This window comes from Nomascus leucogenys, chromosome 20, assembly GCF_006542625.1.
Source record: "Nomascus leucogenys isolate Asia chromosome 20, Asia_NLE_v1, whole genome shotgun sequence".
Taxonomy (NCBI): domain Eukaryota; kingdom Metazoa; phylum Chordata; class Mammalia; order Primates; family Hylobatidae; genus Nomascus; species Nomascus leucogenys.
In genome coordinates this window covers 46,859,314-46,876,740 of record NC_044400.1, presented here as the reverse complement: position 1 = coordinate 46,876,740, position 17,427 = coordinate 46,859,314, and the positions used below count along the sequence as shown (strand labels likewise).

General features: G+C 45.6%; 1 protein-coding gene and 1 long non-coding RNA gene across 3 annotated transcripts in view; one reads left to right on the top strand and one right to left on the bottom strand.

Annotated features, from left to right (window-relative positions):
- Nucleotides 1-17,427, top strand: part of KLB (klotho beta) — a 43,761-nt gene that overhangs the window by 24,846 nt on the left and 1,488 nt on the right. Inside the window, exons 2-4 of one of the 2 annotated variants that reach the window (XM_012499689.2) lie at nt 3,658-4,168; nt 7,203-7,471; nt 15,657-16,800. In XM_012499689.2, coding sequence (XP_012355143.1) covers nt 3,658-4,168; nt 7,203-7,471; nt 15,657-16,800 — 1,924 coding nt within the window. The remainder of the gene's footprint in view (nt 1-3,657; nt 4,169-7,202; nt 7,472-15,656; nt 16,801-17,427) is intronic. The other variant, XM_012499690.2, reaches the window with a different exon arrangement.
- Nucleotides 12,271-16,252, bottom strand: LOC105738290. The gene is made up of 2 exons (XR_001114075.1): nt 15,996-16,252; nt 12,271-12,894 (listed from the first exon to the last, which is right to left on the bottom strand). It is a non-coding gene; the product is annotated as an uncharacterized LOC105738290 (long non-coding RNA).

The window sequence follows — 17,427 nt, the reverse complement described above, 5'->3', positions numbered from 1 at the left end:
AGGTTGCAGACAAGGAAGGAGGCTACATTCTGAATACTTCTCTGAGAGGAAATTTTTTTTTTTTTTTTTTTGAGACAGAGTCTTGCTCTGTCACCTAGGCTGGAGTACAGTGACTCAATCTAGGCTCACTGCAACCTCCGCCTGCTGGGTTCAAGTGATTCTCCTGGCTCAGCCTCCTGAGTAGCTGGGACTACAGGCGCATGCCACCAAGTTCAGCTAATTTTTGTATTTTTTTTAGTAGAGAGGAGGTTTCACCATGTTGGCCAGGCTGGTCTCAAACTCCTGACCTCAAGTGATCTGCCCGCCTCAGCCTCCCAAAGAGCTGAGATTATAGGCATGAGCCACTGCTCCCGGTCGGAAAGTTTGTTTTTTTTGTTTCCGAGTCAGGGTGTCGCTCTGTCCCCCAGGCTGGAGTGCAGTGGTGCCATCTCAGCTCACCGCAACCTCCGCCTCCCTGGCTCAAATGATCCTCCAACCTCAGCCTCCTGAGTAGCTGGGACTACAGGCACGCATCACCACGCCTGGCTAATTTTTGTATTTTTTTTTTTTTTGTAGATACGGGGTTTCGTCATGTTGACCAGGCTGATCTCGAATTCCTGAGCTCAGGCGATCTTCCCATCTTGGCCTCCCAAAGTGTTGGGATTACAGGTGTGAGCCACCCGCCCAACCACCAACCAAGAGGAAAGCATTCTTCCTTTTTTTTTTGAAATGGAGTTTCGCTCTTGTTGCCCAGGCTGGAGTGCAATGGCACGATCTCAGCTCACTGCATCACTGCAACCTCCACCTCCTGGGTTCAAGCGATTCTCCTGCCTCAGCCTCCCAAGTAGCTGGGATTACAGGCATGTGCTACCACGACCAGCTAATTTTGTATTTTTAGTAGAGACGGGGTTTCTCCATGTTGATCAGGCTGGTCTGGAACTCTCGACCTCAGGTGATCTGCCCGCCTTGGCCTCCCAAAGTGCTGGGATCACAGGCATGAGCCATCATGCCCAGCCCGAGGAAAGCATTCTTAAGGATCCCTGGGAATACCTGGGTGCTAAATGGTACCAGAATCTTCCAGTGAAAATTGAGTAAGGACAAGTGGACAGAGGTATACCTCAAGGCATTTATTTCTCCAGAAAATCTTTCAGGAATTTATTTAAATTGTTTTTTCTTGTATAAAGCAGGATGGCACGTTTCAGAATCCTCAACCCTTACCTCAATGCCTACTTTCCCCATCTAACAGGGTTTATGGAATATTTTCAGGGTCCACAGGATCGATCTGGTTTGAATCCATTGTTCATATTTGTTTGTCTTTGACCTACATAAAAGGCAGTTTCAGACAGTTTATCTTGATATAAAATATCTCCAGTGAGCAAAAGAAAAGCTAAGGAACAAAACTGAAAGCAGGCTCTGTGTGCTAAAGATAATGAGTCTGTGCATTCGTTTTAGAAACATGCAAATAGTGGGGGCCAGGCACGGTGGCTCACGCCTGTAATCCCAGCACTTTGGGAGGCCGAGGCGGGTGGATCACCTGAGGTCAGGAGTTCAAGACCAGCCTGACCAACATGGTGGAGCCCCATCTCTACTAAAAATACAAAAATTAACCAGGCATGCTGGCGTTCACCTGTAGTCTCAGCTACTAGGTTGGCTGAGGTGGGAGGATCACTTGAACCTGAGAGGTGAAGGTTGAGTGAGCTGAGATGGTGCCACTGCATTCCAGCCTGGGTGACGGAGCAAGACTCTGTCTCAAAGAAAAAAAATTTTAAAAAACTCAAATAATGCAGAAATTGAGAGACCAGGGAAGAGATGTCAAGAGACAAGCAAGTCAAATGCTGAGGGGAAGAGAGTGGTTCTGACACAGATGAAGGACAATTCCATAGCTAACCGGGACACAGAAGTGGCCTTGGCATTTAACTGGCATGGAGTCCTTAATGTTTGCTCCTTCAGCTGTGGCTGTGACTGTTAACTGAGCCATGGCTTCTGACTTTTAATTTTTTTTAATTTAATGCCATATTTTATGCCATTTTATGTTTCTCTTTCACATGCTGCATCCTTATTTTCCTGATAAGAAACTTTCTGAGGGTAAGTTCCTGTGCTATCTGTCTCAGTCTCTCAGCCTAGGGCAAGCCAGGCATGGAAGTAAGTGCTCAGGAAGTATCTATCACATTAAATGGACCAGAAACCCATCACGAGGCTGTGTTGTAAGAGAGCTCAACTGGAAATGCAAACTCCAGGAGGACCAATAATAATAACATCTATCTTTTGGCAGTACCTCCTACGTGCTCTATTCTATGCTACATATTTCATGCATATATTAGCTCTAAATCTGACAACAACCTTATAGAGGATTTTTTTTTTTTTGAGACAGAATTTTGTTCTTGTTACCCAGGCTGGAGTGCAGTGGCACAATCTCTGCTCACTGCAACCTCCGCCTCCCGGGTTCAAGTGATTCTCCTGCCTCAGCCTCCCAAGTAGCTGGGATTACAGGTGCCTACCACCATGCCCAACTAAGTTTTGTATTTTTAGTAGACATGGGGTTTCACCACATTGGCCAGGCTGGTCTGGAACTACTGACCTCAGGTGATCCGCCTGCCTCGGCCTTTCAAAATGCTGGGATTATAGGCATGAGCCACCGCGCCTGGTGGATATTGTTGTTATTAACCTCATTCTACAACTGAGGATACTAAGAGATTTCAGAAAGGTTAAGCGACTTGCCTAAGGTTACACAATAAGTATGTGAACTTCAAGCCGAGGTGTGCTGACCCCAAAGCTTACACTCTTTCCATTGGTCTTCTGCTGTGGGCAGTGCCGACCACCCTTTAATAATCATAGCAATAATAGCTAAGGCTTATATAGAGCTTACTCTGTGCCAGGCATGATTCTAAAGCAGTTTACACAGGTTAATTCACTCAATTCTCACAACATCCCTAGGAGGTGGGCTCTATTCTTACTCATTTATAGGATTCAGGGCCTGTGTTGTCCTGGACTTCTAAATTAGGACCAAAGGGAGATTCTGTAGAATGGTGAAAGATCGCTGCTCTGGGCCAGGTGCGGTGGCTCACGCCTGTAATCCCAACACTTCGGGAGGCCGAGGAGGGTGGATCACCTGAGGTCAGGAGTTCCAGACCAGCCTGACCATTATGGTGAAACCCTGTCTCTACTGAAAATACAAAAATTAGTCGAGCGTCGTGGTGTGCACCTGTAATCCCAGCTACTCAGGAAGCTGAGACAGGAGAATTGCTTGAACCTGGGAGGCGGAGGTTGCAGTGAGCTGAGATTGCACCACTACACTCCAGCCTAGGCAACAGAGCAAGACTCCGTCTCAAAAAAAAATAAAAATAAAAAATTTAAAAATCACTGCTCTGTATCTTCTTATGTAGAGGAGGAAACCCTACACCCAACCCCAACAGGGCCCGGGAAGGGAGCCAGGCAGAGGGGAAATAAGAGCCTAGACTAGGCTTTCTGCCAGCCTCCAGCTCTCCTGTAGCAGAAGTTTTAGGTTGGAAGCACTAGGGGCATAGAGAACAGACTTTGAGGTCATCGGGGCTCCCTGGCAGCTTTCCCCTGAATCACTCTATGCTGTAATAATTTTATCTATGAAAAGACCATTTACCAGCCATGTTACAGCCCTTGTAAGTGAGGACAACAAAGATCAATAATATTTTCTTCTTTTAGGCTCACTCGAAAGTTTGGCATAACTACAACACACATTTCCGCCCACATCAGAAGGGTTGGTTATCGATCACGTTGGGATCTCATTGGATCGAGCCAAACCGGTCGGAAAACACGATGGATATATTCAAATGTCAACAATCCATGGTTTCTGTGCTTGGATGGTTTGCCAACCCTATCCATGGGGATGGCGACTATCCAGAGGGGATGAAAAAGAAGTTGATCTCCGTTCTACCCCTTTTCTCTGAAGCAGAGAAGAATGAGATGAGAGGCACAGCTGATTTCTTTGCCTTTTCTTTTGGACCCAACAACTTCAAGCCCCTAAACACCATGGCTAAAATGGGACAAAATGTTTCGCTTAATTTAAGAGAAGCGCTGAACTGGATTAAACTGGAATACAACAACCCTCGAATCTTGATTGCTGAGAATGGCTGGTTCACAGACAGTCGTGTGAAAACAGAAGACACCACGGCCATCTACATGATGAAGAATTTCCTCAGCCAGGTGCTTCAAGGTTGGTTGTACACTTGCTTAATTTTTAAAAAATTATAAAAACTTACAGGATATTCAAGTCACCTTTGAATATGTAACTATTATTGTTGGGCTTTTTTTTTTTTTTTTTTGAAACGGAGTTTCTCTCTGTCTCCCAGGCTGAGGTGCAGTGGCACCATCTCGGCTCACTGCAACCTCCGCCTCCCGGGTTCAAGTGATTCTCCTGCCTCAGCCTCCCAAGTAGCTGGGATTAGAGGTGTCCACCACCACGCCCAGCTAATTTTTGTGTTTTTAGTAGAGGCAGGGTCTCACCATGTTGGCCAGGCTGGTCGCAAACTCCTGACCTTAAGTGATCCGCCCACCTCAGCCTCCAGAAGTGCTGGGATTACAGGCATGAGCCACCATGCCCGGCCTGGCCTTTTGTATTGTCCAATTTTTTTTTTTTTTTTTTTAATGGAGCCATTCTGTGGCCCAGGCTGGACTGCAACAGTGAAATCTTGGCTCACTGCAACCTCTGCCTCCCAGGTTCAAGCAATTCTCCTGCTTCAGCCTCCTGAGTAGCTGGGATTACAGGTGTGTGCCACCACACCCAGCTAATTTTTTATATTTTGGTAGAGATGGAGTTTCATCACATTGGCCAGGCTGATCTTGAGTTCCTGACCTCAAGTGATCCACCTGCCTCGGCCTCCCAAAGTGCTGGGATTACAGGCATAAGCCACCGCACCCAGCCTGAAATGTTTTTTTTTTTCTTTACTTTTTGAAACGGAATTTCACTCCTGTTTCCCAGGCTGGAGTGCAGTGGCACAATCTCAGCTCACTGCAACCTCCATCTCCCACGTTCAAGCAATTCTTCTGCCTCAGCCTCCCGAGTCGCTGGGATTACAGGTGTCTGCCACCACTCCCGGCTAAGTTTTGTATTTTTAGTAGAGACGGGGGTTCACCATGTTGACCAGGCTGGTCTCGAACTCCTGACCTCAGGTGATCCACCTGCCTCCACCTCCCAAAGTGCCAGGATTACAGGCATGAGCCACTGCACCCAGCCATTGTATTGTCCAATGTTGACAGCACTTTATGTTATTCCCATGTCCTTTTTTAAATAAAAGTTTGAGAACAGAATCCTTTCAGACTAGGGCGACATCCTTAATTGGCAAGAAGATGCTGTTTCATTCTTTATAAAGGACACAGTGGTAAAAGAGGTATGCTTAAAGTTTCCTAACAGTAGTACTTTATTCTAAGATGTTGAAAGTTTTTCTGGAAATTGTGATCTTTATACTCTATTACATGACGGTATGATGAAAAGGTCTGAAGACAAAATGAGTTGTTTCTATTGCTCCCAGAGACTTTTGGCCCCCACTTAGCCCCTCACTCCTTCTCTATTACTCAAGTAGTGACATCTACAGGTGGCTGATAGAAACAACGGAGCAGAAGACAAGCTGAGGTTATGATGTTTCTGTTCCCTGGAGTTGGGCTCTATTTCACTCTCATATTAAGGAATTCTCTGTGGATCTTTATAAATTCTGTTGCTCCCTTTAGAAGTCACAAGCCAGGAAGAAAATCCCAGGTGCTGCTGGAGAAAGCCTTCAGGGAGGGTCCTGAGGGAGAGCAAGACCCTGCCGCCCCAAGTTGCAGGAAGGAACAGCATGGAACCATGCCACGCCCAGCTACAGGCCATGCACATGGGGGCCAAGGCTGAGGGCTCTGCCTACAGGGTCTGGGTCAAACGCCATGCTCTTGGGCAGAAGGGGTGTCCATTCCCCAGGTGTTACCATTCCACCTCTCCTTAGGACCCTACAACAGCTACAGACTAGAACCAGGGCCTGTTGAACATATTTACCTTCTTGGAAACTCTTGGCTTGGATTTTCCTCATTTTAGGAAAAGAAGGTCAGTGATAAAAAACCCCAAAAATGCAGAGATGAGGTGGCATTTCTATGAGAGAAGTGAAATCTTTTAAGAAAGAAAAAAGGATTCAGGGCTAATTTGGGTATTTGTTGTTTGGACTGCTGCTGTTGATTTTCTTTTCTCTTTTTTTTTTTTTTTTTTTTTTTCCTGAGAAGGAGTTTTGCTCTTGTTACCCAGGCTGGAGTGCAATGATACAATCTTGGCTCACTGCAATCTCCACCTCCTGGGTTCAAGCGAGTCTCCTGCCTCAGCCTCCTGAGTAGCTGGGATTACAGGTGCCCGCCACCATCCCCAGCTAATTTTTGTATTTTTAGTAGAGACAAGGCTTCACTATGTTGCCCAGGCTGGTCTCGAACTCCTGACCTCAGGTGATCCACCCACCTCAGCCTCCCAAAGTGCTGGGATTACAGGCATGAGCCACTGCGCCCCGCCTGTTGATTTTCATATTTCATTTTTACACAATTCCTACAAGTTACTGAATCAGAGTTTTAAAGCTAGAAAGGTCCTTAGAGATCCTATTTTCCAATCTTTTTTGTTTACAAATAAGGAAACTGAAGCCAAGAAACTTGCCCAATAGCATGCTCCCTCGAGCATAGCAGGGTAAGCTCCTCAGCCCCCTGCTCTTTAGCCCAGCCAGTTCCCATTCTCTTACATCACTTTTCTTCTTTTACCTCCTTATGTCTACATTCGTTTATGTTAATTCTAAAAGCAGCAGCTTTTTTTTTTTTTAACTCCTTGAAGGATAGTTTCCTAGAATTAATAGCTTATCCACAAATAAGAACCAACTCAAACTTGAAATAAGAAACTCTTGGTCGTGAGCAGACATATGCATTGGTCCCAAAGAGTTCTGGAAATTACCATGCCCTCTGACACAGATTTGCACACCAAGTCTCAGAAGTATTTAAGGTGTGATCCTTTAACTGTGACATACACTTGTTCCAAGCAGGAGTGGGGGGATCAGGAGATACCAATCTGGATGAAAATAATTGCCACTTTTGAAGTATAAACATGAATTTTCTATTTGATACAGCAGACCTGAAAATTAGGGGAAAGGTTCATTTTACAATATTCTGTCCTCTGGCATGTTAGTGAAATTGTAAACATGAACTAGAATGTTTAGGCCTCTGAACATCTCTGCTTTCTTTTCTCTGTGCAGCAATAAGGTTAGATGAAATACGAGTGTTTGGTTATACTGCCTGGTCTCTCCTGGATGGCTTTGAATGGCAGGATGCTTACACCATCCGCCGAGGATTATTTTATGTGGATTTTAACAGTAAACAGAAAGAGCGGAAACCTAAGTCTTCGGCACACTACTACAAACAGATCATACGAGAAAATGGTTTTTCTTTAAAAGAGTCCACGCCAGATGTGCAGGGCCAGTTTCCCTGTGACTTCTCCTGGGGTGTCACTGAATCTGTTCTTAAGGTAAGTGGTTACTTCCAAATTAACCATAAACTGGGAAAAACAGCACACACTATTTCATTTACTCGATGACAGCTAAGAGATAGCTGTCAGACAATATCAAATACCACAATTGTATGGAGGTTATGAAGGAGAGCTAGGGAAAGAGAAGGGAGAAAAAGAAGGAAATAAATGCTGAGAGCCTTTCATGGGCCAGAACTCATAATTGGTGATGGAGATGGAGAGGTGAAGAGGCTGCCCTCAAGGAGCATACAGTCTAGGGGGAACTTACTGTCATTTTTGTGTCAGGTTTTTGTTATAATAGTAATGTCAAAATGATAGGAAATTTGTTTTCAGATTTTTGTTTTGCCAAAAGCAAATTATTAGCAGCACCTTGTTTAACTGATTCTTGCTGTTTCACAGAGTTGGGTAATTTGCCTTCTGAGGTCTCCATATCCCAGTGGAGCCTCCCCACACGTCTCATTCCTTGCCCCCTTAAACTGTCCTCAAAAGTCACCTTCTCCATAAGGCTTCCCTCCACTCCAAAAACCATCCTCCTATCACTTCTCTTCCTCTTTTCCTGCTTTTCTATAGCGTACTCGCCACCACCTGACATACTATGTGCTTTCCACATTTTCCATACTTATCACCTGTCTTCCCTTACTAGAATGCAAGCTGCATAAGAGCAGAAATGTCTGAGGCTTTGATACCTGCTATATGCCTCACTAGGGCAGTGCTGGGCACATGGCAGGTGCTCATCTTTTAGAACTAGGTGAATGAATGAGATCACCTTTTAGTTGTTATTATTATTGTTATTTTAACTATGCTACCTGGAAATCAAGAAATCACCTTTTAGAGCCAGGTGAGACCTTAGAGACCTCCCGTTCCAAATCCTTCATTTCACGGGGGGAAGAAAGTGAGACCTATCAACTTGCTAACAAGTGCCAGCAGAACTGTTAAGATACTGTCTTCAAGCTTCCAGATGCACAGTGATTTAACTGCTCTATGTATGCACATTCTCCCTACTTCATCTTTTTTTTTCTTTTTTTTTGAGACAGGATCTTGCTCTGTCACGCAGACTGGAGTGCAGTGGCACAATCACAGCTCACTGTACCCTCAATCTCCTGGCCTCAAGTGATCGTCCCACCTCAACCTTGAACTGGGACTACAGGTTCACAGCACCATGCCCAGCTAATTTTTTGATTTTTTTGTACAGACAGAGTCTTACTATGTTGCCCAGACTGGTCTGGAACTCAAACAAACATCCTGCCTCAGCCTCCCAAAGTATTGGGGTTACAGGTGCAAGCCACTGCATCCAACCTACTTAATCTTAAAACCCTCATCTTACAGGCAAACAACTGAAGTTTAGGGGGGTTACATAACTTGCCCAAGTTACCCAGGTCTGTCTTCCAAACACTATGCTTTAAGACTTCACAATACCACACCACACTATTGCATTTTTTGTTGTTGTTGTTGTGTTTTTTTTTTTTTTTTTTTTGAGACACAGTCTCGCTCCGTTGCCCAGGCTGGAGTGCAGTGGCGCAATTTTGGCTCACTGCAACCTCTGCCTCCCCAGGTCAAACAATTCTCCTGCCTCAGCCTCCCAAGTCGCTAGGATCACAGGCACCTGCCACCATGCCTGGCAAATTTTTCTTTTTTTTTTTTTTTTTTTTTTTGGAGACAGTTTCATTCTTGTTGCTCGTCACCCAGGCTGGAGTGCAATGGTGCGATCTTGGCTCACTGCAACCTTCGCCTCCTGGGTTCAAGCAATTGTCCTGTCTCAGCCTCTCAAGTAGCTGGGATTACAGGCATGTGCCACCACTCCCCGCTAATTTTTGTATTATTAGTAGAGACAGGGTTTCACCATGTTGGCCAAACTGGCCTCAAACTCCTGACCTCAGGTTATCCACCCACCCCAGCCTCCCAAAGTGCTGGGATTACAGGCATGAGCCACCACGCCCAGCCAAATTTTTGTATTTTTAGTAGAAACAGGGTTTCACCAAGTTGGCCAGGCTGGTCTTGAACTCCTGACCTCAGGTGATCCACCCGCCTCAGCCTCCCAAACTGCTGGGATTACAGGCATGAGCCACCGTGCCCAGCTTTTTGTTTTGTTTTCTTTTCTTCTTTTCTTTTTTCTCTTCTCTTCTTTTTTGAGACAGAGTCTTACTGTGTTGCCCAGGCTGGTGTGCGGTGGTGTGATCTCGGCTCACTGCAACCTCTGCCTCCTGGATTCAAGCAATTCTCCTGCCTCAGCTTTCCAAGTAGCTGGGATTACAGATGCCCGCCACCACGCCCAGCTAATTTTTGTATTTTTAGTAGAGATGGGGTTTCACTATATTGGCCAGGCTGGTCTTGAACATCTTGACCTCAAGTGATCTGCCTGCCTCAGTCTCCCAAAGTGCTGGGATTACAGGTGTGAGCCACCATGCCCAGACATGCCTGTATTCTATTAATAGAAGCATATGGAAAGACAAGATGTACAAGGATTGAGATCAAAGGGTTCAAACCATGAATTAGCAAGTTCTCAGGTTATGAATCTCAACCCCTGTAGGTATTTACTTATATTTATATAGTTATTTATTTTTGAGACAGAGTTTTGCTTTGCTGCCTGGCTCACTGCAACCTCCACCTCCCACGTTCATGCAGTTCTCGTGTCTCAGCCTCCTGAGTAGCTGGGATTATACGCGCCTGCCACCCTGCCCAGCTGATTTTTTGTATTTTAGTAGGGACAGGGCTTCACCGTGTTGCCCAGGCTGGTCTCAAACTCCTGAGCTTAGGCAATCTGCCTGTCTCAGCCTCCCAAAGTGCTAGGATTACAGATGTTAGCCACTGTGCTCAGCTGTGAATATTTATTTATTTGAAATAGAGTCTCCCTCTGTCTTCCAGGCTGGAGTGCAGTGGCGTGATCTCAGCTCACTGCAGTCTTTCTCCTGAATTCAAGCAATTCTCCTGCCTCTGCCTCCAAAGTAGCTGGGATTACAGGTGCCTGCCACCATGCCCAGCTAATTTTTGTATTTTTAGTAGAGATGGGGTTTCACTATGTTGGCCAGACTGGTCTGGAACTCTTGGCCTCAAGCAATCTGTCTGCCTTAGACTCCCAAATTGCTGGGATTACAGGTGTGAGGCACTGCACCCAGCTCCCTGTGGATATTTAAACAAGACTTTAGCAAGAGCTCAGGGTGATTAAAGGGGGAAAGGTATAGAGAGCAGAATAAGCAGTGTCTCTTCAGCTTGTGTCCCCTCCAGAGCCAGTTCCTACCTCTTCCTTCACATGGCAGAGGCAGGAGAGTTCAATACTATTCATATTCAAATTTTGCTAAGTGCTCCAAAAATCTTTTTCCCTATCACTTTAATTGGGTTTATATTTTTCAAAATTCCAGACCTAGCAAAGACCCCAGGAGATATAAGAGTTTCTTTGCCTGTCTATATGGGAGACCCAACGTACAAGTTCCTGCTTCAGCTAAAACCCACCTGTTCCTCAGATACTGTGAATGTCTGCCCCTTCTGTATTTCAGAGCAAGAATTGATCACGGGGTCAGGAAAAGCAGTTCTGTGATCTGTCAGGTCTGGGTTTCATGCTCATCTCTGGAGCCCAGCAAGGAGCCAGATTCACTTGAACCACTTGGATTAGGAATGAGGATAAGGCTGATCCGAGTGCGGTGGTGTTTATAACTTACTGGTTACAACCAGTTACAGATTTCTGTTTCTTGTCTACTCCCACTGTTTCATTTGGCTAGCCTAAAAAATAAATAAATAAATAAGGATGAATGGTTTGCCAAGAAAAATTACGGTGCTTTTTGAAAAATCAGCCAATAAATATATGGATAGACACTGTGTACACAGAAAACTAGATGTCCTCTTTTAGATGACAAAATTAAAGTAATACTTGAAAAATATTACTAAGCCAGACCGGGCATGGTGACTCACTCCTGTAATCCCAGCACTTTGGGAGGCCAAGGTGGGAGGATCACTTGAGCTCAGGAGTTTGAGACCAGCCTGGCCATTATGGCAAAACCCTGTCTCTACAAAAAAAACTGGGTGTGGTGGCATGGGCCTGTAACTCCGTCTATAATTCCATCTACTCAGGAGGCTGAGGCAGGAGAATCGCTTGAGCCCAGGAGGAAGGTTGCAGTGAGCTGTGATCGTGCCACAGCACTCCAGCCTGGGCAACAAAGCAAGAACCTGTCTCAAAAAAAAAAAAAAATTACTAAGCCTAACTTTGCACATATCTATCTTATTTTCCCTAGCCTCTTAGCATTCTTTTCCCCTCTAACATTTTATTTTGCAAAATTTCAAACATACAATAGAAATGCAAATTCCCTTCATCAAGACTGACTGACTGTTAACATGCTGCCATATTTGTTTCAACTCTGCCTCTCTTTTTTTTTTTTTTTTTGAGACAGAGCCTTCCAGGTAGCTGGGATTACAGGTGCCCCCCACCACGCCCAGCTAATTTTTTGTATTTTTAGTAGAGACGGGGTTTCACTATTTTGGCCAGGCTGCTCTCGAACTCCTGACCTCGTGATCCACCCACCTCGGCCTCCCAAAGTGCTGGGATTACAGGCGTGAGCCACTGCACCCGGCCTCTGCCTCTGTCTTTTATAAACTTTTGATAAATTGTGGACATCATTATACTCCACCCCAAAATATCTCAGCATCTATCTCGTAAGAACAAGGACATTCTTATTATGATTCCCAGGAAATTTAACACTGATTCAACGCTATCTAAAATACACTCCATATTCGATTTTTTTTAATGTTCCAAAAATGTCCTTTATAGATTAAAAAAATCTTTAAGTATGCAAACAAAGATCAAACATTTGTTGTCATGTATTGTTAGCTTCCTTTAATTCAGGACAATCACCTCATGGCATTGATCCGTTTGAAGAGTCCAGGCCAACTGCTTGTAGATTTCTCTGGTTGTTCTTCTGAGTCTAATGACTCAGTTAACCATTTCTGGAAATAATACTACATAGATGATGTGCCTTTATATCACATCAGGAGGTAAATGATGTCAATTTGTTTCATTACTGAAGATATTACTGTGGTTGAAGTAGTATCACCAGATTTCTTGGTTAAGGTGGCATTTGTGGCTAGGCACACTTGTTCACTCCTGTAATCCCAGCACTTTGAGAGGCCGATGTGGGTAGATCACTTGAGCCCAGGTGGTTGAGGATACAGTCTAGTGTGGGCAACAGAGCAAGACCCTGTCCCTCCTCCCTACTCCCCCCCAAAAAAAAGAAAAAAGAAAAAAAAAGGTGATATTTGCCATATGGTAACTTTTCCATTTTTAATTAAGAAGTAATCTGATGCTGGCCAGGCTTGGTGGCCCACACGTGTAATCCTAGCATTTTGTGAGGCCGAGGCGGGCGTATCACTTGAGGTCAGGACCTGTCTGGCCTGTCAGGACCAGCCTGGCCCTGGTCCTGTGTGGCAAAATCCTTTCTCTACAAAAAAAGAAAATAAAAAAAAGAAAATTAGCCAGGCAGGGTGGCACAGGCTTGTAATTCCAGCTACTTGGGAGGCTGAGGCAGAAGAATCACTTGAACTTCAGAGACGGAGGTTGCAGTGAGCAAAGATCGCACCATTGCACTCCAGCCTGGGCAACAGAGCGAGACTTTGTCTAAAAAAAAAAAAAGGAAAGAAAAAAGAAGAAATCTGATGTTGATACTTGGGACTCTATGAATATCCTATTCCTCAACAACATTTCACTCCATGGTTTTAACATTCTTTCATGAACCGGGCCGGGCACAGTGGCTCACCTGTAATCCCAGCACTTTGGGAGGCCAAGGTGGGCGGATTACCTGAGGTCAGGAGTTCAAGACCAGCCTGGCCAACATGGTGAAACCCCGTCTCTAATAAAAATACAAAAACTAGCTGGGCATGGTGGCTGGCACCTGTAATCCCAGCTACTCAGGAGGCTGAGGCAGGAGAATCGCTTGAACCCGGGGGGCGGAGGTTGCAGTGAGCCAAGATCACACCATTGCACTCCAGCCTGGGCGACAAGAACAAAACTCTGTCTCAAACAAACAAACAAACACAACATTCTTTCATGAACCTTGCTTTAATCATTACTTTGTAGATTGCAAAATGGTAAATTTCTAATCGGATTATTCCCTCTATATTTATTAGCTGGATTCTCTTAAAATTGATGTTTTATAATTCATTATTGTCACTATGATATTGTTCCTTTTGACGCTCAAATTGTTTCAAATTTAGTCAGTGGGACCCCCTCAAGCTGTTTCTGTCTTTTCCACATTTCGCTTTCAGTTTTTAAGCACTTCCTTATTTTCTGGCACAAGATGCCCCACCATCATCTCATTCTTCTCCTGGAAAAAGCCATTTCTCCAAGGAGTACAAGGTCCTTTTGGTGGGGAATAGGATTTTAGAAACAGCTCTGGGAGCTGGGGTTGGGATTGGGATGCATCATCTTTAACAGAAAATTAACCTCTTAGCAGATTAATCATACACACTTGCTGAGACTAATGCTTTCTGAAGGTTTTTAACGTTAAGACATTTTTATTTGATCTTGCCTTGCCCCATAGCAAGACTGCCTTTTATAAACATCCTTTCAATACCACTATGTTCTGAGTTTTCAAAACACTGAAACTGGCCATCTAGGCTAGGAGGATTTTACTCAAATAATTAATTATATACAGATTTAACTTCATGCTCACATGATCAATGTTCTCTTAGTTTAATGTTCTAGATAACTGGTTGGCAGATGGCAAATGGGTAGTGATATGGTTTTGTAATTAAACTATGAAAGATGACACACGAAAAAACAATTAGAGGGAAAATATTTACCAAAGGTTAATTACAGTTTTTTCCTGGTGTATTTAAATTCTGTCATGAGGGGAAAAAAAGTACTTTAAAACAAGTACACAACTTTCTCTTTCCCTTATTAATCTTGAATTTGGAAATGTTTTTCTTAAGGGCTTTTAGTTTAGACTCAAGGGCCTAGCAGGCAATTATTGCCACTAGGGAAAATGAAACCCAAGTCATGACTACATTGTGTTTGTATAGCGCATTAGAGTTCCCAGAGCACCTTCCCAGAGTCAGAGTCCTCACAGCACACCTGTGAGGTGGGTGAGATTACTCCGTCACTATATAGTTGCCAAGCCTGAGTTTCAAAGGGGCAGAACTTGAACAGGAGTCCAGGGCTCTCTCCTTCGTGGAGAATCACAGAATGAGACACTGTCAGATCCAAGTGTCAACCTTGGGAGTTTCTGGGGATAATCTACTGTCCTTTCCACCCATAACCCAAGTGCCTTGCATAGAAAATGTGTCAGCATTCTGTTGGATGAATAAATGCTATGTTCTCACAGGCACATGGGTCGGGGAGACATGATGGATGCAAATGTGTTATCACTTGGACTTTTCTTTTTTTTTTTTTTGAGATGGAGTTTTTGCTCTTGTTGCCGAGGCTGGAGTGCAATGGCATGATCTCGGCTCACCGCAACCTCCGCCTCCTAGGTTCAAGCCACTCTCCTGCCTCAGCCTCCGGAGTAGCTGGGATTATAGGCACGCGCCTCCACGCCTGGCTAATTTTGTATTTTTTTTTTTTTTTAGTAGAGACAGGGTTTCTCCGTGTTGGTCAGGCTGGTCTCAAACTCCCAACTTCAGGTGATCTGCCTGCCTCGGCCTCCCAAAGTGCTAGGATTACAGGCATGAGCCACCACGCCCGGCCTGGATTTTTCAAATAGAAGTTAGAAATTTGCATTCAGCAAATGCAAGGGGTCATTGCCTACCCCATCACACGAGCCTTTTTAAGGAATTGTGCATAGGGTCAACTAACCTCCTCTTCTCGAGAAATCCCTACAACAGGAATTTCAACTTTGTCTTCAATTTATGACAGGGTTTAGAATCTCTTTTGTAATTGCTTTTAACTGAGTGTACACCAAGCCAATTTCCTGATGCATTTGAACAGAATCACATCAAACCCCACCATATATAACCTAGGGTTTAAAGTCAAATGAACTGGAAAATGGCTTCCCAATGTTTTCTCAAACAACTTGTTTTCCAAGCCAGGGCCTGGGTGTGGCTCCTTCTCTGTTTTCTGGTCTCCCTGGGAGATTTCAAGGGCTGGAAGAGGCCTGGTGTGGTGGCCGGTAAAGTGGCCCAGCACTTTGGGAGGCAGAGGTGGGCAGATCACTTAAGACTCCGTCTGCCAGCGCATGCTTGACCTGAATGAGCTTGTTTTTCACAGCCCGAGTCTGTGGCTTCGTCCCCACAGTTCAGCGATCCTCACCTGTACGTGTGGAACGCCACTGGCAACAGACTGTTGCACCGAGTGGAAGGGGTGAGGCTGAAAACACGACCCGCTCAATGCACAGATTTTGTAAACATCAAAAAACAACTTGAGATGTTGGCAAGAATGAAAGTCACCCACTACCGGTTTGCTCTGGATTGGGCCTCGGTCCTTCCCACTGGCAACCTGTCCGCGGTGAACCGACAGGCCCTGAGGTACTACAGGTGCGTGGTCAGTGAGGGTCTGAAGCTTGGCATCTCCGCGATGGTCACCCTGTATTATCCGACCCACGCCCACCTAGGCCTCCCCGAGCCTCTGTTGCATGCCGACGGGTGGCTGAACCCATCGACGGCCGAGGCCTTCCAGGCCTATGCTGGGCTGTGCTTCCAGGAGCTGGGGGACCTGGTGAAGCTCTGGATCACCATCAACGAGCCTAACCGGCTAAGTGACATCTACAACCGCTCTGGCAACGACACCTATGGGGCGGCGCACAACCTGCTGGTGGCCCACGCCCTGGCCTGGCGCCTCTACGACCGGCAGTTCAGGCCGTCACAGCGCGGGGCCGTGTCGCTGTCGCTGCACGCGGACTGGGCGGAACCCGCCAATCCCTATGCTGACTCGCACTGGAGGGCTGCCGAGCGCTTCCTGCAGTTCGAGATCGCCTGGTTCGCCGAGCCGCTCTTCAAGACCGGGGACTACCCCGCGGCCATGAGGGAATACATCGCCTCCAAGCACCGATGGGGGCTTTCCAGCTCCGCGCTGCCGCGCCTTACCGAGGCCGAGAGGAGGCTGCTCAAGGGCACGGTCGACTTCTGCGCGCTCAACCACTTCACCACTAGGTTCGTGATGCACGAGCAGCTGGCCGGCAGCCGCTACGACTCGGACAGGGACATCCAGTTTCTGCAGGACATCACCCGCCTGAGCTCCCCCACGCGCCTAGCTGTGATTCCCTGGGGGGTGCGCAAGCTGCTGCGGTGGGTCCGGAGGAACTACGGCGACATGGACATTTACATCACCGCCAGTGGCATCGACGACCAAGCTCTGGAGGATGACCGGCTCCGGAAGTACTACCTAGGGAAGTACCTTCAGGAGGTGCTGAAAGGTAAGGGCGGGGCCCCTTCAGACAGGGCGGAGCGAGATTCCTGTTACCTGACAAGAACAATGAGAGCAGCAGGTTGGTGCCTGACAGCATCCGATTTGTGGCACCCAAGTCCTGTCAATTGAATTTTGTCCTGAAAAAGGGCCTATGGGATTTTTGAAAAAAATTTAAAATCATAGAAGTAACACACACCCATTATAGAAAACTGGGCACATGGAGAAGTTTTTAAAAAATCACCTGAAATCTCACTCCCCAGGATAAACAGTCACTATTTTGGATTACTTATTTTCAGCATGCTTGCTAGGCTTTAAAAAAGTTTGTGGGTAAATAGGTGTATAAATTTATGGGATGCATGAAATGTTTCGATACAGGCATGCAATGTGAAATAACCACATCATGGTAGCCTAAGCGAGCGAGAGTGGGTAAAACCAACTGTGATTCCTGGGCTGCACCAAGAGCACATCTGAGGTTCACAATCAGGCCAAATAGGCAGCATTTTTCTGCTTGTGACCCTTTAAACAAAAGTGACAACCTTCACTGCTCTGCTCCTTAAATTTGCTTTTTCCTCCAAGAGTTTTTGGATTGTTTATGGATCAAGTTTCACTACAAATTTCTTTTAGACTTAAATTA